The sequence below is a fragment of the Larimichthys crocea genome, chromosome VII (genome assembly GCF_000972845.2).
Source record: "Larimichthys crocea isolate SSNF chromosome VII, L_crocea_2.0, whole genome shotgun sequence".
Classification (NCBI taxonomy): Eukaryota; Metazoa; Chordata; class Actinopteri; family Sciaenidae; genus Larimichthys; species Larimichthys crocea.
In genome coordinates this window covers 7189104-7213954 of record NC_040017.1, presented here as the reverse complement: position 1 = coordinate 7213954, position 24851 = coordinate 7189104, and the positions used below count along the sequence as shown (strand labels likewise).

General features: G+C 40.9%; 2 protein-coding genes across 3 annotated transcripts; one reads left to right on the top strand and one right to left on the bottom strand.

The window, feature by feature from the left end:
- Window positions 1–275: 275 nt before the first annotated feature.
- Window positions 276–6646, bottom strand: LOC104934364 (TRPM8 channel-associated factor homolog). Of its 2 annotated transcripts, none has more exons than XM_019256251.2 (12): window positions 6381–6646; window positions 5357–6168; window positions 4822–5038; window positions 4305–4596; window positions 3291–3589; window positions 3010–3184; window positions 2804–2898; window positions 2270–2480; window positions 1807–2043; window positions 1423–1646; window positions 1165–1278; window positions 276–976 (listed from the first exon to the last, which is right to left on the bottom strand). In XM_019256251.2, the coding sequence occupies exons 2-12, from the start codon at window positions 6001–6003 to the stop codon at window positions 734–736; spliced, it is 2754 nt and encodes a 917-aa protein (XP_019111796.2). In that variant the 5' UTR covers window positions 6004–6168; window positions 6381–6646; the 3' UTR covers window positions 276–733. The 2 variants fall into 2 exon arrangements, with proteins under 2 accessions (XP_019111796.2, XP_027136609.1); XM_027280808.1 differs by having other exon boundaries at window positions 5357–5438; window positions 6381–6644.
- A 4507-nt stretch (window positions 6647–11153) lies between these two features.
- wdfy1 (WD repeat and FYVE domain containing 1) lies at window positions 11154–24827 on the top strand. The gene is made up of 12 exons (XM_010750002.3): window positions 11154–11393; window positions 13343–13410; window positions 13523–13596; window positions 13751–13805; window positions 15838–15988; window positions 16088–16200; window positions 18376–18502; window positions 19156–19261; window positions 19412–19513; window positions 19614–19744; window positions 19857–19965; window positions 20984–24827. Exons 1-12 carry the CDS (start codon window positions 11257–11259, stop codon window positions 21041–21043), a joined length of 1233 nt encoding a protein of 410 aa, XP_010748304.1. The 5' UTR covers window positions 11154–11256; the 3' UTR covers window positions 21044–24827.
- Window positions 24828–24851: the final 24 nt, after the last annotated feature.

Below are 24851 nucleotides of genomic sequence, written 5' to 3'. Positions count from 1 at the left end.
TTCTTTGTCATGGTGTGCATTTCTGTAGGAAATGGTGAAAAACCAAAAAATCCCTTTCTCTTTCTATTGTGAGCACTCTACATGACTGTACTAAGTCTTATAAGTAAAGTCTCCTGATCTTCAGGCTAAATTAATTAATTTATTTTTATCATGTCAACATACAAAAAAAAAAAAAAAATCTAAACTGAAGGTTAGCTCTCAATTGCAAACATTGATAAGTACAGCTGTTAATAATGTTCATATTAGAAGAAGGAACAATGAAATAAAGTGTTCAGTTGTATTTGCACTTGTTTATTTGGGTCTTAGACATTGACAGTTAAAGCAAATATCACTATAGCGAATTTACACATTAGACATATGTTCATCATATATAATTATAGACTGTTAATTATAGCATTAAGGTGAGGCAGTTAGGAAAATAATAAAAGATGAATCTTTCCAATTCCTACAATAAATCTTCACACTTATCTAAGAGGAGTAATGTAACTAGATTGAAGCAAGCAGCAGAGATATTGATGCTGCATTTTCAAAAACAAAAGTCAGCTGTTTTTCTAAGTCATCCTCAAATTTGAAACAAAGTAGTAACTGTTTTCTTACTAATTCCTGAATATTGTGCTTACATGGAAAAAAAGAGCAAACAAAGTCATTTAATTTCCCACTGAATAGTCAATACTATTCAATAAACCTCAATAAACCCATCCCACTACACTTTTAATCTGCAGCAGTTTGAAGTTCAGGCATACTGGGCCATGGGATGGTCACTCCACAGAGGCAGGTTGGAGAGTTTCTCTTCAGTAGCTTTTTCGATAGGCCAACCCCAGGCCTTGAAGAATCCAGTCAGGTTCAACTCCACAGTCTTGGAGAAAGTCTCAGCATACAGGTTCATCTTTCCTTCATTGTTTTTTGGAAAGTTGCTCATCTGGTGGTAGGCAGCAAACACCTTCTTCAGACCATCCCAGCCAAACTTCTCCTGGAGCTGCATGGACGAGGACAGAGGAAGAGGAAAGAGTGAAAATGAAGCAATGATAGCTCTCCATTTTACATCCAATGTTTTTGTTGCCTGGTGTGTAATGAGAACCAAACATGTGTCATTCTGTCTTTTTTTGAATTTCTTCAACCTTTTCATTTCATTGCAGGTGTTAATTTACAGGAATTCTCTCACACCTGCAAATATGTCTCCAGAGCCAGCCACACTGACCAGCTGTTGATTTTCTTGCCTCCCTCAACATACTCCTTTATTCGACTGTTTCTATTTTCTACAGTCAAACATGGATGAGCCTGCAACGCACAAGGTGAAATTGTACAATTGTGAAACACGAGAATCCACGTGTAAAGTGAAAAAAAATGTTTCTTAGCATAAAACAAGAAAAGAGAGGTTGTGTTCCGCAAATTCTCTGAACTTGTAAATTTAATTTACTCCACCTTTTCCCTGTTGATCCCGAGCACCTCTTCATGCACATACACTGACCACAGGTTGCATGTAGCCTCTGTGGTGTTGGGTGGCAACTCCCAGCAGCTTCTCTGCTGGTTGTGTCCCAGCTCATGGATGGGGCCCCAAATACCGTTGCTCCAAGCATTGGTAACGTCGACCAGCTCAGGTGCTGAGTGATTGTGTGCCATGACAGGATAACCTGCATGCATCCAACCTGGACAGAAAAACAGATGTTGAGAGTTTTGTATTTGTAGTAGAGAAAGATTACATTGTAGTGCAAATGCCTGCAATTAGACAAAAGGTGGAAAATGCTGATTTTACCCATCGTGCATTGAGACAGGCTCAATCCCCCAGTTGGAACCAAAAACACTTACCAGCGGAAATCTGCACATCCGTAACAAATCGTTCTTTACGAGGAAATTCGTGTGGTTTAGCGGCCAGGTCAGCAATGGCCTTCATGATCTCATTCCAGTGCGCTGCCAACTCATCAGGATTGTCCAGGTTCCGAGCATAATCGGATGGTACAGTCAGGATGATGTTGTCAAACTCCAACTCTGCCCATGGTGCAGGAGCTTTGCGCAGCTTGGACCACTCAGCAGCTGTTGTCACACCTGGAAAGAACAAAGAGATGTGTGTATTTAGAATTATCATTCAATTACTTTCTAAACTTTTGTATGCAGGTAACTTTTCATACATTTTAATGAACACCAGCCAAACAGAATGTTGATAAAATGATTTCACTTAAATTGTTCCTACACCCTGAATCCCAAAACAACCATATTATCGTTTATTTTACTGAACAAAATGACATTTTAGCTGGACCCACCACAGACTCACCAGATTTGTAATATGGTGCTGGTACAGCCATCTGCACTGCAACTTCGATCCTGTCCACTTGTGTTTTGGGTGGGGCTATCAGATAGATGAGTCCCCCCCACAAGTTCCACACTTGCATCATCTCTGAGTCAATAAGGAATCGCTCATAAACACATGGTGCTCTCTTCAACTCTTGAGCATTGAGTCTGTCTGTATGACAACCAATCTGGATCTGAGGAAGACATGGAACATGTGTTACAGATTATAAGTGTTGGGGCCTAACCTGGACGTCTCCCTGGTGAGATGTTCCGGGCACGTCCCTCCGGGAGGCGGCCCCGGGGAAGACCCAGGACACGCTGGAGGGACTATGTCTCTCGGCTGGCCTGGGAACGCCTTGGGGTCCCCCTGGGAGAGCTGGCAGAAGTGGCTGGGGAGAGGGAAGTCTGGGCCTCCCTGCTAAAGCTGCTGCCCCCGCGACCCGATAAAAACGGATAAAGCGGAAGAAGACGGACGGACGGGCCTAATCTAGCTAATTATTTATATTTATTACAGTACCTTCCAATCCTTGTTGACAATCTCTGGTGGTATGGCCATGTAGGTCTTCATACCAGGAGAGAGGTAGAGACCTGTACTGATCCACTCGTCCCCTTCTGATACACACAAACACACACAGCAACAGCAGCACATCCTTATTGAGTGAGGTCAATGAAACAAAAGTGTATGAATAATAAATATAATGTAATGAATCTAAATGGTCTGACCTGCTGTGTTCACATCAATCTTGATTCTGTGGTTGTAGACAACGGGCATCAAGGGGTTATTCTTGATGATGTAGGGCAGTAGGGCATCAGGATCCTTGGAAACCTTGTATACCTCTGTCGCCACATTGAGGAGCAGGTGGTCTTTGGGACTCTTCACAGGGCAGCTGTCACACACCTTTGGAAAAAATCATTGGTGATATTAATGGTGTTGGTCAAAGACATCAGACTGGTGGTTCCACTAGTATGTTTTATAAAGGTTTCATGTTATTTTATCCACTGACCTGTGGCATGCTCGAATTTAACATGTCAGTGAGAGTGGACACCACTTGTGCATAGCAGAAGGAGTCATGAGCATTCATATGCAAGTAGTTGGCACAGTCCTGGCCCAGCTTTGTAAGACATTCCTCTTCATGCTTGCTAAGTACGTCCCCCTGGAGTACATAGCCAGCAAAGCGATGTAGAAGGTGGCGGAAGTGGTAGGTGTCTTTGATGACCTGGCTAGGAACAGGGGCCTTGTATAATCCTCCACCAATTGTTGCCCCCAACAGACTCAAGCCCATTTTGTTCAGGATCTTGTTTCCTGAAAGACATTTCAGCAAACCTAATTTCATTTACTGTGTTCTAGTGTTGAAATTATTTTGGGTAGGGTATAAGAATACTGCTCAGAAAATGTGGGTCTGATAAAGTATGTTCTGCCTTCACATCTTCACCTTTACCCTAATCTCGTCTGACATCGGTCGACTATTTCAGTATGTCTCTAACTTCCTCTCCAGCCACCAGTACACTTTGAAAGCCTTCACACAGCAACTGTCTTAAAATGTGCACCATTAATGTTGAAATACTTTTGCAGTGTAGTCAGTCAGAATGTCGTAGAAACTACATTTTTTTAAACATAACGCAACCCATATTTATCAATCCCTGCAGGCATCCAGACAGCAAACATTCCTTCTTCTGTCCCTGTAGCTATGTTCTACCTGCACAGACATGCTTTTATCTCTGCAGTAATCAATCATACTGGTAGTCTGCAGTCAGAATAGTCTAACTTGTACCTAAACCTGTTTTTCCTGTGTTTCATTTGTATCTACCTCTATGTAATCCTGTGAGTCTGCTTTTTTCTTGAGCATGTCTGTGCAAAGCTGACTCCAAGCTTGTTGAGTTTTTCAGCTCTGTGCAGCAGCCTATTTTATAAGCAGTTTATAATTACCATTATGTGCACATGGAATATGCTCTGCTTGCATTATGTTAAATTATCATAAGACTGGCCAGTATATAATCAAAATTTATGCTGTTCGTACCTGAGAAATCCGTTAATGTATTTTGCCCATGGTGTGTCTGTGCCCAGTACCAGGCATGTCCACCAATCAGCAGGCCTCCTCCCTCTGCCACAAAGTCTTGGATTTCCTGTGCATGATCATCTCTGTATGCTGTACACACAAACACACTCAGGTCTTTCCTGAAGTTTGACTTCTCACAGTTTAACCCTGACTTGCTGAGGGTGTCGACTACGTAGCCGGGCTCTACACCAACGACCCCCTGCCGGCCTTCATCCAACCAGTGAATGGCATTGATCCACAATGGAGCCAGTGTCTGTGATAAAGACAGTTATTTAAAGAAAGGCAGGAGTTTTTTAATCACACGAAAAGATCATTTCGAGCACACTGTAGATTTTCTGCCTTCATAAGTTAAATTGAGCATGTAAGGACAATTTGCTCATCTTCTAGGTATGAAACCATATGAGCAAAATCTTATTATGTTCTCAAGTAGGCTTAAAAAGACAGAAATTCTTAAACCAGTCTTTATTATAAACTCTACCTCTCGTCCTAGAAATCCTTCATGTGTAACCACAATGACCCGTCCCTGCCCATAGTAGGCTCCCGCCAGGAATGCTCGTCCATCGCCTGTGGTCCCAATGGGAAAGGCTAGCGGGCCGTGGACCAGAACTTCAGAAGCAATTGATCCACCTTGGAGGTCAAACTCTGACACCCCCTGAAGTAAGAACTCTAGGTCATCCTCAAAATCCTTACCGATTCTGTATTTGAAAGGCAGAAGAGGGTAACACAGATGCCAAGTTGGAGAGATACAGTCTGTTATGTAATGAAGTATAGGCGTACATTTGTTGGCCTGATTTTGTTTTTTAAGTTTCATAAAAGCTGCATACTGCATATAACCATATGTTAATAACAGACAAACATGTTTGTTTTAATTTTTGAGAGTGTTCTTAATATACTATTTTAATATAGATAATACTGTCATGAACAGCATGCCCAAGTGTGCAAAGTGTATGTAAGGTTTTGAGATCAAAGGTTTTATAAATGTGTCATAAAAAGGAATTACAATATATACTCACACTACAGCCATCCAGGAAAATGGGATCTGTGGATAGACAGGCAGACACTCTGCCTCACCAGTGTGCTTGGTGAAGTAGATCCCTGCAACACCAGAAACCTTATTCCCTACAAACTCAACCAGTGCGTTCTTCTTAGTGTGACTTTGAGCCCAGTACCACGCCTGACCCCCTATCAGCACTCCTCCTCCAGCTTTCATGAATGCCACCAGGTCCTTCACGTTCGCACCCACACTGTAGGCATCAGTCACATACACACCTACACCCAGGTTGTCACTGTAGGCCTCGACAACTTTGGCTTGGAAGATGGAGTTGCTGAGGTTGTCAGTAATTGCCTTGACATTTTTGTGGACCCCCACAGACAGGTTTTCAGATCCATCTCCCCTCAGCCAAGTCAGAGCATTCTCTACCAGAGCAGGAAAGGCAGTCAGGTAGCTCTCATGACCCAGGACCACAATCCTTCCAGAGCCATACACAGAGGCAGCCATCAGGACCTGGCCTTGACTGTTCACTGCTAAAGGAAAGGCGTGGTCTCCGGTCAGAACCAGCTTACAGGGAACAGAGACCCGGAAGTCTAGTTCCCTCAAGCCTCTCATGATAGACTTGTAAGCTGTTTCATTAGGGGTTTGTGTGGACTGATAGTTGGACATGGTGAGAAAGACTGATGCTCAAGATCAGAGCTCAGATGATGAGGAAGGTGGATTGCAAAAGACAGCTATGTCTGAGTCAAATTCTGCAAATTATGCAAATTATGTAAACGAATGAAGGTTAACCACTGATATGGGATGGATGTATGATATATCAGCCAGGCTGTCCTGTGGAAACAGAGACAGAGCTGATATAGATTACAACACAAACTAAAAATACTACTGATGGCTTAGCCTTTCTGTTACACATATATAACAATTAAGTTAGAAGAAGATATCAATGCAATACTTCAGAGTAAATCCAGTATAAAAGTACTCATTACTGAATGTGTACTGATTTTCATCACAAACCAAACTGAAGCAAAAAGTTAAAATTTTACCTGAAAGTTTGAGCAGCGTCTCCAGTGTTGTTTTCTCCAGTCTATTAGCCCCCTTTCTCGTAGAGATGTAAGTCTTCTTAAAGGTTTGAGATTGTCTGGTTATAGCCACACCCAACCGCGTTTATATACTCTTTTGTACCACCCTACATGGATATCCTGCATTAGCTCTTACATTGTTACCTCATACACACTTCCTAATTTGGTCATTGTCATTAACGTCTTGCAATTACCACAGCGACTGAGCACGGCTAAGTCCGTGTAAAGTGTGTCCGATGAAGGCGTGTCCTGAAACCCAATTCATGTACAGGAGACGCACAGACATATTGAGCGGGTTGGTCGTTGGTCGCGATACGTCAACGGGTCCGCCATATTGGATGTGGCAGATCTGCCCGTAAACTAAAACAAGGAAATGGACTGAACTTCATAAAGCGCCTTTCTACAAAGTTCTTTAAGTTAATGTCTCTTATACATCCATTCACACACACACTAATATATCTGGGAAACAAACAGGCACCAAAAAACAACGTATGTAACTTTTAAAGTGATGATTATAAATGTTTACTCCTTATGTAAGCACCAAACCCTCGTATGTATTTTTCTAATGCTGAGTGTTTACAGCTACTAATGTGTGTAACACTGTTACTGTGATGATAAATGTTGAAATATTTATATTTAACATTTATATTTAACATCTGAATAAAGAGCAGTAACGTTTGTCAGCTAACTAATGTGTGTGTGTGTGTGTGTGTGTGTGTGCGTGTGTACTTTATGTATGTATATATGTTCACGTGTAATGTACACGTTAGTGCTCTTTATTCAGAAAATTCTCATGCCACATCTACATTTCAGGATCTGGTTATTATAGACACAGATTAAATGTTAAATATAAATATTTCAATATTTATCACCACAGTAACAGTGGTACACACATTAGTAGCTGTAAACACTCAGCATTAGAAAAATACATATGTTGGTTTGGTGCTTACATAAGGAGTAAACATTTATAATCATCACTTTAAAAGTTACATACGTTGTTTTTGGTGCCTGTTTGTTTCCCAGATATATTAGTGTGTGCATGGGCGGACTGGGACAAAAAATCGGCCCTGGCATTTTTGGACCAGAGCAGTCCACAACAACAACATGTGGTATTAATGCACAAGCAGCAGAGTCCTAGATCTCTAGCACTAAAACATCTTACCAACTTTAGCCTTAACCATATTCCAGTTGATGCTGAAGTTTGGCATGATTGTTGAAAGCTCAGCAGTGACGCCTGGTGGACAAAAAGTGAATCACACACTCACTGCTGCACTCAGTCACAGCAGCATCATGAGGAGAGGACAAACAATCAGGGCAATGTCTCCATGTGGACTCTTTTGTGGAGTAATGTGTTGTTGCGTGTAGTTGAACCTAAGTATGTACTGCTTTTTACTAGTTACAGACATCTCCTGTTCAAATCTTATGCTAGATAAAATGTTTTAAGTGTCACTTGTCAGGTTTTCACCTCACTATGTAAGTCAAATGGTAGTACTCTGGATACCAGCTACAATACTACATGATCATTATACAATTTACCTGCAAGGCATCCCTCAGTATGAGAAGCTGGAAAATATGTATTTTTAGAGGGATAGTAAATGTAGTAAGTAACATAGATGTCTATAATCTCAATAACTTGCTGTCTGTTTTCAATGACTATTGAAAATGTTTGTTTTTACAGCAGTGACATGAGTTTGAGATTCATTGCATGAAATAAGTTAGTTAATTCGTTTCTATCTACAAAATAAGTTCATAAGTATCTGGGGAACACAATTACAGATATTTTTCCGGACGTGGTCGATCAGCCAATGCCCAGTGAGATTGCAAAAGAGGTAATGGATATCATTACAAAAGAAGTCAAGGAGAGGATCAACTTCACGCTTTGGAGACAGAACAGGAAGGGAATTGAACCACAGACCACCAGCAAATCAAACAGCACCCATGGACGTAAGTTGATGGTGACACACAATGGTCAAATTATTTTTTAAATGGCGGGGATAGGCCATTGTTCACTCTCTGTATTCAAGTGCAATGTCTAAAACCAGCTGAGGAAAATTGGGAAAGTCTAAGAGAGCAGGACAGTCTTCTGGAGACTTGCCAGACTCCAGTAACTCCAGGACAAGTAGAGGTAACTCTGGGACCAAAAAAGTTGCTGTTGCAGATAGATTTATGAAGAAAACAACCAAGGCTGCTTCCATCCCTGGTGAGTCAAGTTTCAGAGGTAAAGAAATTATCTCTGTCAGACCTGCAAGTCAATCAAGATCAGCTTCCATTACTGATGAGCCAAGTGTCAGTGATGAAGAAAATATCTCTGAACTCTCTGATGAAGACAGTGAAGCACTCTCTGATGAAGATGATGAAAATTCAACACCCAGGTTTCAACCAATCACTGGCTCAACCAACAAAATTCAACCAACTGAAGCTGCAGAACTGCTCTACATAGAAAAGCAGTTTAAAGGTATGCCGGTTCTAGTGCCTGCTGGTAAATGGCAGAAGATGTTATCAATGCTAAAACACATGCTGTGTGGAGAGATGGCAGGCTCTGAATGTGTCCTGACAAGAGAACAAGATATTGAGGAAACAGTGAAGACAGTGCTAAAGGATATGCATAAGAAGATGAGCCGCAGATCTTTGGTGGCGATGAATCTGCTGTCACAGCATCCACTGTTTGTTTTATAATGTAAGCATATAGACTGCTTTAAAATAAGAGTTACAAATTGAATATTGGCCTTAAAGCTTCACATGGACAGGCGCCCCTAGGGTGTCAGCTGAGAACAAAAAAGGGCCATGTGTAAATCTGTACAAAACCTGACACAGATTTGCAATTCATGCCCGTGGGCACACGGCTGATATGCAAATGATACCACAAGTGATAATGCTAAAACCACAACATGGCAAATGACAACTAGTGTTTAAGGTCCATTACCACTGCCTGCTGTGCAGAGTTCCCTCTTTCCAGTGGAAAAAGAAAATATAATCTTTGTTGTCGCACAACAAAGATTATATTTTCTTTTTCCACTGTTAGATACATTTAGTAAATAGTACATTTATTTAATAATTAAGTTCCTTCTTCATCCTTTCTCAATGTGTTTCATAGTACTGGCAGTGACAGAAAATATATTCAGCTGGTTCTTCTTCTAAGCCACATTCACATAATCCTTTGAATGTCCCCAATAAGTGCATTGTTTTAGTAAAACTCTGTGTGTCCTATTATCAGTTTTGATATAATTGTTTTTTTTCCCTTTTTGTTTTCAGTCCTCCCACTTTTTTGTTTTATGACTTTTTTTTTAAACTTGTATTTACACATTTACATTGTGGTACTGTAACTTTTATTTAAATAAAGATTCTGAGTACACTTCATATCATTGCCTCGAGCTGTTTATTGTGTAAATAATGCCTGTAAGCAGTGGTTAAACTGTTTTTTGTAAGGAGTGGGAGCCCCTCTTCTCTCACAGTAGTAATAGATATCAATTTATAGCGTACTTATTTATATCTGACATCAATTCACATATTGGTAGCTTATTTAGCCTACATTTCACCACTAGTTTGTAAAACGCATAACTACTTCTAAAACGTAGCATTAGCGCTTCTTAACAGTTTTCGATTTTATAACTGACATTTAAAAAGAGACATTTAGTTTCAGTAAGTTAACAATGACCTGAACATTTTGTTGTGACAGTATTCACCTTAAGCTTCCCGCTGTCGGTGGCGCATCAGCAGCACTGTGTGTGTGTTGTGTATGCGAGAATGTGCGCCTATCAGTGAACACATGGACTGGAGTTTCATTGATTCAGGTTTTATATCATTAAACGGATTCAGTAATGAAGCTCTGACACGGCGCTCTGGAAACAGTGATGAGTGAACAGACTGATCTGATGTAGCCTGCTGATTTTTGACATGGTAAAAGAGGGGAGGTCCAAAGTAATGATTTTTTAAAAAGTCGTGTAATGGTAGCTACATCGAAGCAGAGGGAGCTGGCTGTACTGCCTGTAAGTGCTGCAGCTGCATATGCTCTGTATATATCTTACTGCAGTGGTCCCCAACCCCCGGGCCGCGGACCGGTACCGGTCCGTGGATCAATCAGTACCGGGCCGCACAAGAAGTAATTAGTTATTTCTGTTTTATTCAATACGGTCATTTCGAAATAAAAAAACGTTTCAAAATAAAAGAATAAAAGTCTTTTATTTTGAAACGTTTTTTTATTTCGAAATGACCCCCCCGGTCCGCATTAAAATTGTCAAGCGTTGACCGGTCCGCAGTTAGGAAAAGGTTGGGGACCACTGTCTTACTGTATTCATTTCACTCTGGTCATACTGTTAATAGGCCCACTGCTCATACTGTATGTACTGTATCTCAATATTCAGGGGCGTAGTTTAGTTTACTCACCAATTTTCAGATCAATCTTTATCTTATCTTATTTAATATTATATACATTACGCTGAACTGATAGATAGATAGATAGATAGATAGATAGATAGATAGATAGATAGATAGATAGATAGATAGATAGCAGTCAGATATCTATATAATAACAACAATAATAACAATAATAATAATAAACAATAAAAACAAAAACAATAATACTTTGCACTTGCCGTTATAGATACTAAAATACATTTTATTATTCTGTGCAATTAAACTGAATCGTTTTAATACACTGGGACGCCCAGGACGTGTTTTGAGTACTACGGTATCCGGTGAAACAAGAAACGTGTTGGACGCATTCTTACAGTGCTTACGGTAATCCTGACAGCGGCTCCGGGTGTCAGCTGATCATGCCTTACTGGCGAGTGAGGAGGAAAATCAGCTGAAGGAAAACACACTGCTGACTGAGTTTCAAACCATGGCTGCGGAGATTCATTCGAGGCCTCAGACCGCCAGACCTATTCTTTTGAACAAGATCGAGGGACACTCAGACGCCGTCAACGCGGCCGTGTTAATACCCAAAGAAGACGGAGTGATCACGGTCAGCGAGGACAGGTGAGTTTACACCGAGCGGGGCTAATGGTAGCGGAGCAGCGGTAGCTAGGCGGGCTCGGTCTATTTGCTGGTCATTGCTGCTTATAATTCCTGGAGCACTGGCTTAAGAAGCACAACACAAAGGGACCACAAAAAAGAAAAAACTCTCATAAGGAATGTTGAGAGGTGAATTTGTATTATTTTGGTTGTTTGTTTGGGATATTTAACATGGAAACGAGGCTAACGTAGGAGGGCGTGAGGACAGATATCCATCAACAGTGAGTCGTTTCCATAAAGTATCCGCCAAACGGTGACAGTAAACGGGAATACAACACTTATTTCCATACTTTAACCACACATGACTTTGAATACGTAACTGTGTGCCAATGTGTTGTGCTGTATTGACTATTAACTAACTAGCTGGCCAGCTAAGGCTCATATAGTAAACAATACCTTCTCAAACTAGCCTCAGGTGCTCCTCGTCTGCTGTAAAGAGTTTGTTTGTCGCAGCTGCACCTTGTAATAAAACTGTTCATTTATTGGTTCATTTAGGTCGCCTGTTATCTACAAATATAATGTGTGGTATCAAAAGTAGCATGTTTTAATGATTTGAAATGGCTGTATCCTCCGCCCCCTGAACGTCTCATCTGGACAACTAGGATGTAATGGTAAATCCTTTAGTCAACACCATATGTTCGACAAAACGTGAAGGCAGCACTGCGCTGTGTCAGATAATCTCAGTTGTGTCAGGTGTGACTGTGGTCATGGCAGTCTGTCACAATCACTGAGTTACACTGTCACAAGTGTAAAGAAGCAAACATCCTCCTTCATAGATAAGGGAACTCGGCCGCTGTGAAGAAACGCGATGCAGTTCCCATCACACATCTGAACCACTTGATACCCAAAAGGGAAGTTGTGGAGCAAGTTTGCTGCTTTTTGTTGCCATCAGTTTTGCTGTTTTTTTTTTTTTGTGTGTGTGTTTTTTTTCCAGAAAGTACAGTCCATATAATCTTTGCAAAGTTCTCAAGTTTCGTATGTTCAGCGGTGGAAGAGGTACTCCAATATTAAGTAATACTGCGTAGACACACTCAGTTCTGCTTTCAAACTAAAGTATTAGAATCGAAACGTACTTGAAGTACCAAAAGTATTCATAATGCAAATTATGTTTTATAATTAGCGATGCACTCATGTGTTCATCACTGTAATGCTGTTGCCGGTAAAGGTAAATATATTGCCAGATCATAACAGAATTTATCTCATGACACTTACCACTGTGCATGTCTCTATGCTTTATGATAGTACAGAGACCCAACAATTCCCGCTATGCGTAAGCACTTGGCAACGATGGCAAGGAAAACCTTTATATATTATATAATCTACCACTTTCGATACTGATTTGACTTGGGTTGCTTTTATTTTTATTTCTTTTTTTCTTTGTGGGCCATAAAGTGTTAAAACACAACACTTGCTGAAGCAAAACCAACCCAAGTCAAATCGGTATCGAAAGTAGTTGAGTGTCGAATAATAATCACTTCTGTAATGCATTCTCAACAGTCACGTTTACAAGAACAGTTTTTCACCAACAGCAGAAATAGTTTCAACACACAGTTAATAAACTTGTCATCCAACCACTTTCAGTGCTGTTTTTTTTTTTTATGTCAGTGAACAGAATCAAGCATTGTGTGTAAAGAGAATGAGGGCTGGTTTCCCAGACGAGGATTAAGCCCAGTCCCTAAATGAGGGCTCTCTCTTCAGTGAATATTTCCACTGAAATGTGCCAAGTATTGTTTTTTTTTTATTTTTTATGTCAGTATATGTTCGTCTCAACTGCAGGGTAGGTCTGCACGGAGAGTAAGTAAAAGATCGAAATGAATGTCACACCTTTTTATATGATGAAATAGACTGCAGGATGATTCTTGTGAAGACGTTTGAGAGTGCTCTGAATGTGTTGTTTCGACCTTTTCCTTCAGAACCATCCGAGTATGGCTGAAAAGAGACAGCGGTCAGTACTGGCCAAGCATCTACCACACAGTCTCCTGTAAGTAAGACTGCGTTGCTTCAATGGGAAAATAGAAACATTCTTGTTGTCTGTGTTTTTCCCCTCCATGCTCATGGCAACTCTCTATTTCTTGCTCCTTTTTTTTTTTTAGCTCCGTGCTCTTGCATGTCGTACCACCATGACAGCAGACGCATCTTCATAGGCCAGGACAATGGAGCTGTTGTGGTGAGTGAAGCTAAACTCAAGCACAAAATGGCTTCATATTCTCGCTCTGGGCTCTTTCTTTTGATTGTTCAAACAAAGGAAAAACCTGTATGTCTGGTTTAAATAGGCCATAATCTAAATATTTGAAACTTGTGTTTGTTTGCTTGCCTTCCAGGAGTTTCTCATCTCTGAAGATTTCAACAAGATGAACCACGTCAAAACATATCCAGGTGAGAATGTGAGATGAGGATGCCCAAACACGTATATAAATATCGTGTATCAAGTCAAGTGCATTGTCTAGGCATAAGACTTTCTTACAAAACGTCTGTACAGCTGTCATAATGTCACAGAACTTGCCGTGGAACAAATCAAGACACACCTTGTCACGTTTTTTTCCACAATCGATAATGAAAACAATTTAGCTACAGCTCAACATCTTGATTTCATCTCCTGTCATATTGTCATAATTGGTAGTTTATGAACAGAACGCAGTTGCTGTATCAGCAGCCATTTAGCCTGCTCAGTGGAAAAAAATCTAGTTTTTTTTTTTTTTGGGAGGGGGGCTTGCTTTAGAGGGCAAAACAGCACGTCACCACTGGAATCCAGCATCTGGTTTCTACCACTTGCAGCAAAATCAAGCAGCAGAAGCCCCCGAACAGCACAAACATGACTCACAATCGAATCAAACAGGCATTAGGATGTGTATGCACTTCAAAGACAGGCAGGGCTTAGCATCACCATTTGCTTTTTGGCAGTCGTTGATACCTTGGGGCTGCAGACAAGTCAATACTGACTTCTTTTTATAGCAGCTTATTGGCAAGTGACAAAGAACACCTAAGATATATTTAGTCTGGTTATAAATTTATATGACAGAATCACTTTGGAAAAGGTTGCCCTCTTTACAGTTCAGATTAATTGCTCGGCAACATCTGTAATAAATTATTATCGTGGTTTGATGCACACACTGCACGAGGGACAAAAACCATTGCTTCATCAGACACTGAGCGCAGCAACAGTTTGCAGAAAACACAGCAGCAACATAAATGTTTCTTAGGTGCCCGTTACTTTATCGAATTCCAGGGAAAGTGCAATGTTTGAGGAGAGTGAGCGCTAGAATGGGAAAGAGGACACAAGATCAAAGTTTCAGCCTCACTGGACAGCCGTGGTTTAGTCACGAGGCTGTGGAAATATGTCGAGAATTTTCTCATTAATTAACAGTAGAAAGTATGTGTAGGCTTCTGTGGTATAAAATTAGACTTGAGGATTATTTTTGCCTCGTTTCAAACAGCTAATCTCACTGCCTTGTACACTGGAAGAATAAAGAAGTGACTCCTTTTTGAGATTTTAGTTGTAATGCAGTCATTAAGCTAGAAACTGTGCAGAAATTAATTTAGCATATTTTCTTTTGAAATTCTCTTGAACTAGCTTTGTAGTTGTAAAAAAGCTGGTGGGTGACAACCCTAAAGAACTGCCAATGTTGCTTTGTATCTGCTGTTGTGTTAAATAAGTACATTTTCCAACCATGTTTGCCATATCAACTTAATAAGATGATAATATGTCTGTGTTGTATCCTTGACTTGTTCTGCTGCCTAAACAACGATTAATGTTGTAAGCTTTAGATGTCCAGTGTGTCGGATTTAGGGGGCAGACATCAAATAGAATATCCATAACAATTTGTTCATTAGCATATAATCACCTTGAAATAAGTCATCATGTTGTTGTTGTTATCTTGGAATGAGCCTTTTATATCTAGATGCCACAGGTCCTCTTCCACAGAGTCCGTGTTGAGCCACTATGTTTCTACAGTAGCCCAGAACAGAAAAACTTAAAACTGGCTCTAGATAAGAAAATTTTTCGCATTTTAACATGCTAGCAGGGGGAGCGAGAAGCGAGGGGATGGCATCAAATCATTACATCGTTACATCTCTAGATGCCACAAAGCGCGACAGAATATTTCTTACTAATGATAAAAAGGGGGAATGTGAATGAAGGCTAAAACCATGCCTTATCGACAAAGGTGTGCACCAGATGGGGCATTAAGACTGATGAGAGTTCAAATAGTTTGAAAGGATTCTGCTGTCTTAGTGTGGATCACAGAGACACTAAGCAGATGGGGATCGGCACGTGGAAAGGGCAAATTAGTCTTAGATGGTGCTCATCCATGACGGCTCAGATATAAAGCCCTGTGAAAAAGACGGGATCTTATTTGGTGTTTATACAACTTTGTGTGTGTGTGTGTGTGTGTGTGTGTGTTTTTTGCAGCCCACCAGAACCGCGTGTCAGATATGGTGTTCTCTCTGGAGAGCGAGTGGGTGGTGAGCACCGGCCACGACAAGAGTGTGAGCTGGATGTGCACTCAGAGTGGCAGCATGCTGGGGAGACACTACTTTACCGCCTGGGCCTCCTGCCTACAGTATCCTCCATTCACCCACTGGGTGTGCACTGTATCGTAGGAGCACCCACCAGTGAAGTAGTAACACGTAGTGTGTTTAACCCCTGACTCCCTGCTCAGATATGATCATGAGACGCAGCATGCCTTTGTTGGCGACTACTCAGGACAGATCACGCTGCTGAAACTGGAGAAGCAGACGTACTCCACCATCACTACACTAAAGGGTCATGAAGGTAAAGATGCACACCTTCCTACACATAAAGAATCATCCACGCAGAACTATATTTTCTCAGCATCGGTGAGTCACGCGAGGTCGCAGACAAATAGTTTGTCCGCACACTTGTGCACACCAGCAGGTTTCGGATGCCGACACCAGATAATAATGACCCAGATTCCTTGACACCTAACATTATGCAAGGAAATAAAAGACCTGTCGGATCCGATATGTAATGGAACTGTTTTTCAGTGTTCAAAACATTTTTTTGTGTCATAAAAGTTTACAGTTTGAGCCAGAAGAAGAGTTGTAAGTGGCTAAATAAAGAAAAATCCTGCAGTCATTGACATAAAAGTCTGACATTTCCTTTCCAGGTGAGTAGAACTCTAGGTATATGTGAAGAAACTCCATCATCCCATGTCTGCCCGTTTGCGTCGAGATATAGGCACTGTGTTGTTTCCATGCTCATCCAGCTGTACCGTATCGTCCGAGCCGTTTATACAGGAGTGTTATCATTCTCAAAAACCAGCGTCATGCTTCGTGAAAGGATAAAAGTGATAATGAATATGTAATCAAGGGTTTGGTAGCTGAGCAACGCAAATTGATCGCAGAAAAGAAATTAGCTGCCAAGGCACTTCCCCATGTTGTCCTTCGGGCATTTATGACACGTGCTCATCAGCTAGTTGGGACAGCATGGGGGATGACTCATCTGGCTAGATGACGCTCTCCACTACTCAAAAATCCTTTTTTTTTTTTTAACCACTGACGAATTGCCTACAGGTTAACCAGTCGGTCACGTCAGTGTGCTCTGTGCTTTTAAGATTCAGACAATTCGAAAATCCTTCCTTCATAACAACCCTTTATTCCCTACCGCCCTCTTTGATCTGCAGGTGTAATAATGCACATTCATTTGACTGATAATTTGTGCAAATGGGTGTGGTGCCTGCCGCAAACTGTGCAGAAGCAGTTCCACCCAAATATTTAATGGAAATTATGGAAATGGAAAAACGGAATGGAAAGGTCAGACTACGCTGTAGTCTTACACAGCAACAATTTTAATGCCCCTTCTTGTTTTTGTTTTATCAAATTGAGAAATGACCTCTTTCTGTGTAAAAGGTATCTATTGTGGTCACACGTATTAAAAATTCCATTTAAAAATTCACAGATATAAGTGAAGATGTTCCATGTTTGGATATAAGTAGATGTTTCCCCCTAGGTCACCTGATGGAAAAGTTCTAACTAATGTTTTTTCACGTAGGTTCTAAACATTGTCCATAATGTCGCCATAAATGCTGATCCCAGCGTCTGGTCTGGCTGCCTACAGTTGTAAATCACAGTCTGTGTGTGGCTTTATGAGAATACAATATGGTAAAGTACCCGAGAAAGCTCTCGGGCCACGGTAGCGTGGTGCTCCGTCTGTGTTTGTGCGTGACACTGTGGCTCATGTGTAGCTTAGTCAGCCCACCACCACCTGCCACAGGCTGTTATTCATCATATGACTCGTCTGACTTCAACAGCTTAATTGTTTCTTTCCCGTTTGTGTGCTGGAGGCTTCACTGGAAAACACTGAAGTATTTGCAAGTTGGCTTATCTGAAAAAACAAACATGAAGTACAGTTTGAGTTAAATCATCCTGTGTGCACCGTACTGTAACAACAGCTGTGTGTTGATACCGACTCTTTAGTGTGTCAAACGCTCTCCTCTCTGACAAAAATGGGCAGATGGTCCGTGCGGTGTGGTTGATACAACTTATCAGGCGAAACCATCTGTGGCCACCCTTTGTCAGACCAGCTTTTGGTCTGTTTATCTTTATTTAATAAACATGCTACTAGCTAAAGGATTATGTTGGTAACAGCAGACACAGCTGCTTCTGTTTAGCAAGAAGCTCACCAACAGGTTTCTCATGTGTTCGTTTGCTTTACAGACTTGATTCCAGCAGCTGATAGCAACACACAAACATTCATTTTATTATTTTGTGTTTAAGGCGTTATGTGTGTTAATACTGCCACACTCCTCACCATAGATCAGACATATACAAAAGCAAAGAATGAGATCTTGGTCAGATTGAATCAGTTAAAGCACAACAATGGAAAAATAGGGCTATAGTCAGAACTGTAGTTTTCCCAGCATACACTAGGTGGAGCCATTAGGTCACACTGTAACTGTCTCTCCATTCATCCCTGTGTTCCTTCCAGGTAGTATAGGAACCCTGTGGTGGGATCCCGTCCAGAGGCTGCTGTTCTCAGGAGCCTCCGACCACAGCGTCATCATGTGGGACATCGGGGGCCGCAAAGGACGAACGTTACTGCTGCAGGGACACCAGTAAGTTTTTTTTCGGACATGCATGGATGCTGACTTTGTGTCACCTCCTCTGTGTTTGTGTTTGTGGAGAATTAAAAACTAAATGGGTGGGTGGAAAAGTGGGCTCAGTAACAGTTGGCCTGTTTTTTATTTTCACTTCTTGATTTTTTTTTATTTTTATACATCACTTCCTAGTCTGCCTCCAACCGTGACAGGAGTCATCAACAAAGCTCATGTACACTGATGCGTGTCAAAGCAAGCCTCTGTGGGTCCCGTTGCACCCAAGCAGGATTTACAGAGGTTTATCTCTCAGACACCCATAAAAATTAGAGTCGCAACGGCGTTGTAGTTCTGACAGGTCTTAATTCCTGTGTTGATCCTTTCCTGACCCAGTCTTTTATCGCTCACGCACAAGAAATGGACACAAAATCAGAATTAATTTCTATCATGATCACTTGCATTTTAGCTCTCTTTGGTTTTCCACCAACTCCTGAGAAAAATCTCTAAATCTCTGGCTCATTCATAAGAGGACTGAACAACACAGTGAACATAGAGCCATATCAAAAAAAAAATAATAATAATAAGAGGCTAAATAAAGGTCTGTGATTTCTCTGAGAGAAGCGCTTGGATTTGATTGCAACATTTCCCCCTTCTCATTCTTCCTCTGTTTTCAGCGAGCGTGTTCAGGCCTTGCGTTACCTCCAGCTGACCAGGCAGCTGTTGTCGTGCTCAGCCGACGGAGGCATTGCAGTGTGGAACATGGACACACAGAGAGAAGAGGTTTGCATCACTTTTAGAACTGACACATAAATAAAGGGTGTAATGATGCAGTCCGCTCAGACTTTGGTAAATACTTGATGCACTCCTTATATACCTTTACTTTCACTTGGAGAGTTAATTTGGTTGGTCCACATTGTGGTGTCTCTGCAGGCGCCCCAGTGGTTAGACAGTGACTCTTGTCAGAAGTGTGAGCAGCCTTTCTTCTGGAACATCAAGCAGATGTGGGACACTAAGACCCTGGGGCTAAGACAGGTAGGAGAGTCTGACCAGTGTCCTTAGCAGCTGTAAGTCCTTCAACTCATCAGTTGTGCTGCTAAACAGGTGGGTTTCCCACCCCCTTTTTTCTGTGCAGCATCACTGCAGAAAATGTGGCAAAGCTGTGTGTGGGAAATGTAGTTCTAAACGCTCCACATTCCCAATCATGGGCTTCGAGTTCCCGGTGCGGGTGTGTGATGCCTGCTTTGATACCATCAAAGAAGAAGAGTGAGTCAAGAGCTTTGCTAAATTTTGTAATCCATTCATCACATAAGTCTATTGTCAGAGTACTGAGGGCATCTAACATTAAATGCTGTCTGTGTGTGTGTGTGTGGTGCAGTCGAACAGCATTGGCCACGTTCCACGAGGGGAAACACAACATCGCCCACATGGACATGGACCCATCCAGAGGCCTGATGGTTACTTGTGGAAGCGACCGCATTGTTAAGGTCAACAACAGTTCTTTGATCCCAGAGAATTCATGCGTGTATTCAGGCTGTGTCCGACACAAACTCACCACACCGAAACTAATCAAATCACTTTTTTTTCCAAGAGTCAGATTCCCGGGTGCCCACAGGCAATCCTAAAACCTTAAAAAATGATCTAAACTCAGTCTAATAGAATAAAGTCTGTTGATGTACTGGTCATGCACAGTGTTTGACATCTCAGACCAGCGGGGGTGGTTAATTTGAACATTATCTTTGAGGTTTGGGGATGTCAACAGGATTCAAGTTGGGAACTGCAATTTGTAGCCATCAACCTCTAACTAGTGCTAATTAAAGATTAACTTAACCCCCGTAAGTTCAACCAGAGTTGAAAGCCTCAAACCTGTTTTCCCAGCTAGTGCCACTATAATGAGTGTGGTTGGGTGTGGTCATACTTCTACATCACTGCAAAAAGGCATCACTGCAAAACAATATTTTTAAGGGATGTTTAAGCTACTCTTTCAAGTGATACACACCCCAAATAATTTTCAGTATCAAACAGCCCGTTTACAGCTCATATTAATACGAGTCTTTGGAAATCAGATCACATCAGCATGTTAGCATTGTCATTGTAAATATATTTAAACATCGTGGAAGTGGTTAGCATTCATAAATGCGCAAAGTACACAAGCAAGTATGTGAAGAGATCTGCATGCATCACAGTCACGTGGTAGTCCTTGTGTGATGTCTTTGTATTTGTGTTATTGGTAACCTTTTCGTTTTACTGGGGTAATAGATTCAAACATGAGATTTCTGGTTATCTGTCAGTCCAGGCATTTCTATTTATTCATTCTTTGCGTAATTTGCTGTAAATGATGTAAAACTTAAATCTATCAGATTTTCTTCATTCATAAAATTGATTTGTTAACATCCTGAAAGTACTGAAGCAGAACAGTTCATGAGCCATCTCAGTAAATAATCCTCAAATGCAGCTTTGCACCAGGCCGCTTCTGTCATTGTCATTGGCTGTTTGTCTCCACAGATCTGGGACATGACGCAGGTGGTTGGCTGTAGCTTAGCAACAGGCTTCTCTTCACGCTGATTGGGCCCAACCCACTACATGCTCAACCCACCTCTTCCAATGTCATGGAAACCCCTTCTTGTACAGTATATCTCTCCATCATGCCTGGGATCTTCAGCCACAATCAGGCCTGCCGTTGGTGAATGTGTGAGCGTGCACATGTTAGTGTGTGTGTGTGTGTGTGTGTGTGTGCGTGTGTGTGTGTGTGTGTGTGTTCATAGTGCTGCCCTCCACATTCCTATTTGCTTCCCGTGACGGATTTCATTTAAACTAATGGTCACTCCTACATGAAGGTTTGTGTGACTGATCTTTTTTGACCTTTCGCTCTGATCCCAAACAGAACCCTGAAGCACAATGGTGTGCGTGTACACGTGTGCATGTATCGTAATGATTTCTTCTATGGGAGGATTGGTATTGATATTAGTGTTTACATTATATTAACATTTCTGATGCTTCTTTTGACTGGGGTGTTTTTTTACTACCCTTGCACTGTAATATTTGGTTTCACTAAATCACCCTGACCTGCCATTCCTGTACAAACATACACTAAGCTTGCTTATTACTGTGGCCCACTAACTGCATTTTACTTAGTCACTGTAACATGTACAAAAAAAAAAACATCTGTATATACCCCTGCATCATGTGTATCATAGATGATTGCTTGAACTGACTCTCACTGATCAAAGTGATCAGATTTTTTTTCTGTCTTCTCTTTTTCGGTTTTTGTTTTCCTTTCACTAGTTGGCCTTAAATCACTCTCAGGAGGTTCTTCATCCGTAGGTTTGTCACCGGGCCACGGGCTCTTCATGTCATAACCATCATTCACATGTGATCACTCAAGTGTTTTAAGAAACTCAATAGAACAGCCTCTTTCTTAAATAGATGAATAGATAGCCCCAGAAACTTGATGTGCCTGTCAGATGTTTGCATGATGGCACTGACCCCAGCCAGGTGAGGCGAATTTGAATGCATTGCCATAGCGACACGCGCTGACAAGAGGCAGCATCAAACATGCTGTCGCAGGCGTCCCGAGGTGCACTCGTCGTACTAAAGTTAAAGATTTGACTAGCGTGATCATTTCAGATTTATGGATTTATGTTTCCAACTTTTATTTTGGTAAAGTAGCACAGGATCAGGATTTATCACTTTATTGTGTAGGTGGAGACCACATAGCACTTGACAGTGTAAAGCCAAGATTCTAATGCCTCATGACAATGAATTTTCATCTGTTATTTCAAAGATTGAAATATTTCAAGTGTTTTGTAACGCTAAATTGGATTATTTACAACCAGAGAGGCACTTAGGTACTGAATAGGTACTTTAAACTAAATATAGCACTAAATGCTGGTCAGATCAGGGCTGCCTGTGTTCTTTCCAAAAGCCTTAAAAGAGAGAAGGACACACTCATAAAGCCTTTTCATTGGTTTGACAGACTGTTCACTCATGGTCATTCACTCTCATGCACTCACCTCATTATGAAGCTCTGGATACTTGTGCTTCCTTCCATCCTGTGTCCCCCTGCCCCTCACACACATTTGTGTATCAAGGATGTCTCATAACGCTCTGCACTGAATTGCACAACTCGTGGTCTTTGTCTTTTGAATTAAATAAAAACTTTTTTTGTAAGTTCCAATTTGGGAAGGGTAATGGTTGGAATTCAATGTAGCGTCCTTGTAAATAGCGGCTAGTATCTTCTAATGTTAGACTAATGCTTGCCTTATTGTAAGTGAAGAAAAAAAACAATGTTGGAATTCCTGATCTCAAAATGTAGTCACATTCCAGTTTTTTGATCATGTAGTGTATATTTATATTTGTAGTAAAGTATTTATCTGTTATCATTGTAAGTGGTGGTTTTACTTTTCTTTGTGCCCTTCTAGTAGTCTTTTTTTCCTTTATAATAACAAATTAGAACATGTTAAGCACTCTGTAATGAAGCACATGCTTGTAATGTTGAGATCGACTGCAGTGTCAGCCCATACAGTCAAGGTTGTCATATGACTGCTCTTGTTTCCCATCATCAAGACTGTACTCCGTTACTCTGTAACATTTCGGTGTCATCCAATCATATTTGGGGTTAGACTGAAAGCTGACACTTATTCAGTTGCCAGTATTTAGCTAAGTTGTTCATTCTATTTAATTGTGAGCATTTCTGTCCTTTTGTAGCTTCTCCAAAAAAAATTATTATTTTTTTTTTCCATCAGTGCATACGTCTGGACTTTGGAAGCTCTGGGATAAAAAAACATGCCTTAAATTACTCTGCAGAATTTTAGAAATAATATATTTGGCGCAGCAACAACCTGAAAACACAACACTAACATTATCTCTTTATTAAGCTGATAGGGAGAATGTGTCATCAAGCAGCTGACCATTTACGTCACATGGAGCAACATTCGCTTGCTGCTGCTGAAAAACACAACTATTAGTTAAAACAAAACAAAAGCTAAAGGGCTCCATAGATCTACACAGAACTGTAGAGCTGGGTGATGATTCTCTCTGGGTCCATCACTAAAAAGCCTTTCGTTTCACTTATAGTTATTTTATTGATTGTTAAAGGTTGGGTGTTTTAAAGTGACGTATCAAGTATCCATAGTTGGGGTGTTACCATCCGTAGACGGCACTCAGCTGCTCCCAATTTGGAGAAGCAGAGCAGCTCTGCTCTCAGCATCTGTTTTTCTACCAAGCTAAGTTGTGAATCAGTTTCAGATTGATCTGCGCTATAATACATTAGGCAGTTGGAAGTTTCATTCCAGCGTCTCATCTAGTGTCTCATCTAGTGTCTCATATAACCCCACTGTAGCTGTAAACACAACAAGTAGGTTATTACCACAAAAACAAAAAAAGTTGTGGTGAACATACTACCAAACAGCTGCCTATTTCTACATCCAGCAGTAAAACAAACAACATGAGCTTTTATTTGGACCCATATTTATGGCCACTTAAGAATGTGAATGTCCAATATTCACTCTCTTTTAAACTTTGTTTTGGTCTCAGCCAACTACAAAGAAAAATTTGGGTTCTTTAGCTGCTAATTGCATAGTTTCAAAACTCCTACTATAGCTGAACCTCTGTCTTATTAGAATTAGGCAACATCAACTGGCTCAATCTTCAGTAAACTGCCAATATTGGCAAACTGATCTATCAGACCAACCTTAAGTATCATAAATGCTCATCTGGGATCTACAGGGTTATTGACGATGCTACCGTACAATCAGGAGTCAAAGCTCTCCTTTCCTTTTTTCAGTCAACTGAACATTAAGGCTCCTTCCAGTCATTACTTCTTATCACTTCCTTGCAACAGATTTCCTTTGCCGATAAAAAGGCTTTCTGGACAGATGGACGAAATGTTAGAGGTATGATGGATGACAGGATTGGCTGTTTGCAGAAACAGCTAATGAAATAGATCTTCAGATTGTCAATCCGTCGCATGAAGGAAGGAATAGATTTTTGTCACGTTGTAAATGGTTTGTTTCCTTTTTCTTTCACCAGATGGAGAAGTCATAGGAGTCATTTTGTTTTTGTCATCTTGGGTTCATCAAACACTAAGAATGGGTGGTCCACATGTTGATAAGAGGCCACATCAACATGTTTAATGACTCATTTTCCAAAACACCAACGCCCATAATCTCAAACTCCTTTTCAGATGCTTGTAAAAACACACATCTGCTGTTCCAACATGATGATGTTAATGTATATCTCAAAATAATTGTATTTTTAAATACTTTTGTTGACTGACTTTAGTCTCTCTGTCCTGGTTTGTGGGCATAGAGAGACTAAATCGATGCTAAATAAAGATATTCTGATATGTTTTGACTGTTTTTGCTTTGTTGTG

Coding starts and splice junctions, on each gene's coding strand:
- wdfy1 (XM_010750002.3), top strand. CDS start 11,257: ATGGCTGCGGAGATTCATTCGAGGCCTCAGACCGCCAGACCTATTCTT. Junction 13,597..13,750: donor AGGACAATGGAGCTGTTGTG/GTGAGTGAAGCT, acceptor CTTGCCTTCCAG/GAGTTTCTCATCTCTGAAGA. Junction 13,806..15,837: donor CCACGTCAAAACATATCCAG/GTGAGAATGTGA, acceptor TGTTTTTTGCAG/CCCACCAGAACCGCGTGTCA.
- LOC104934364 (XM_019256251.2), bottom strand. CDS start 6,003: ATGTCCAACTATCAGTCCACACAAACCCCTAATGAAACAGCTTACAAG. Junction 3,590..4,304: donor TACATTAACGGATTTCTCAG/GTACGAACAGCA, acceptor AATGTCTTTCAG/GAAACAAGATCCTGAACAAA. Junction 1,647..1,806: donor GGATGTGCAGATTTCCGCTG/GTAAGTGTTTTT, acceptor TTTTCTGTCCAG/GTTGGATGCATGCAGGTTAT.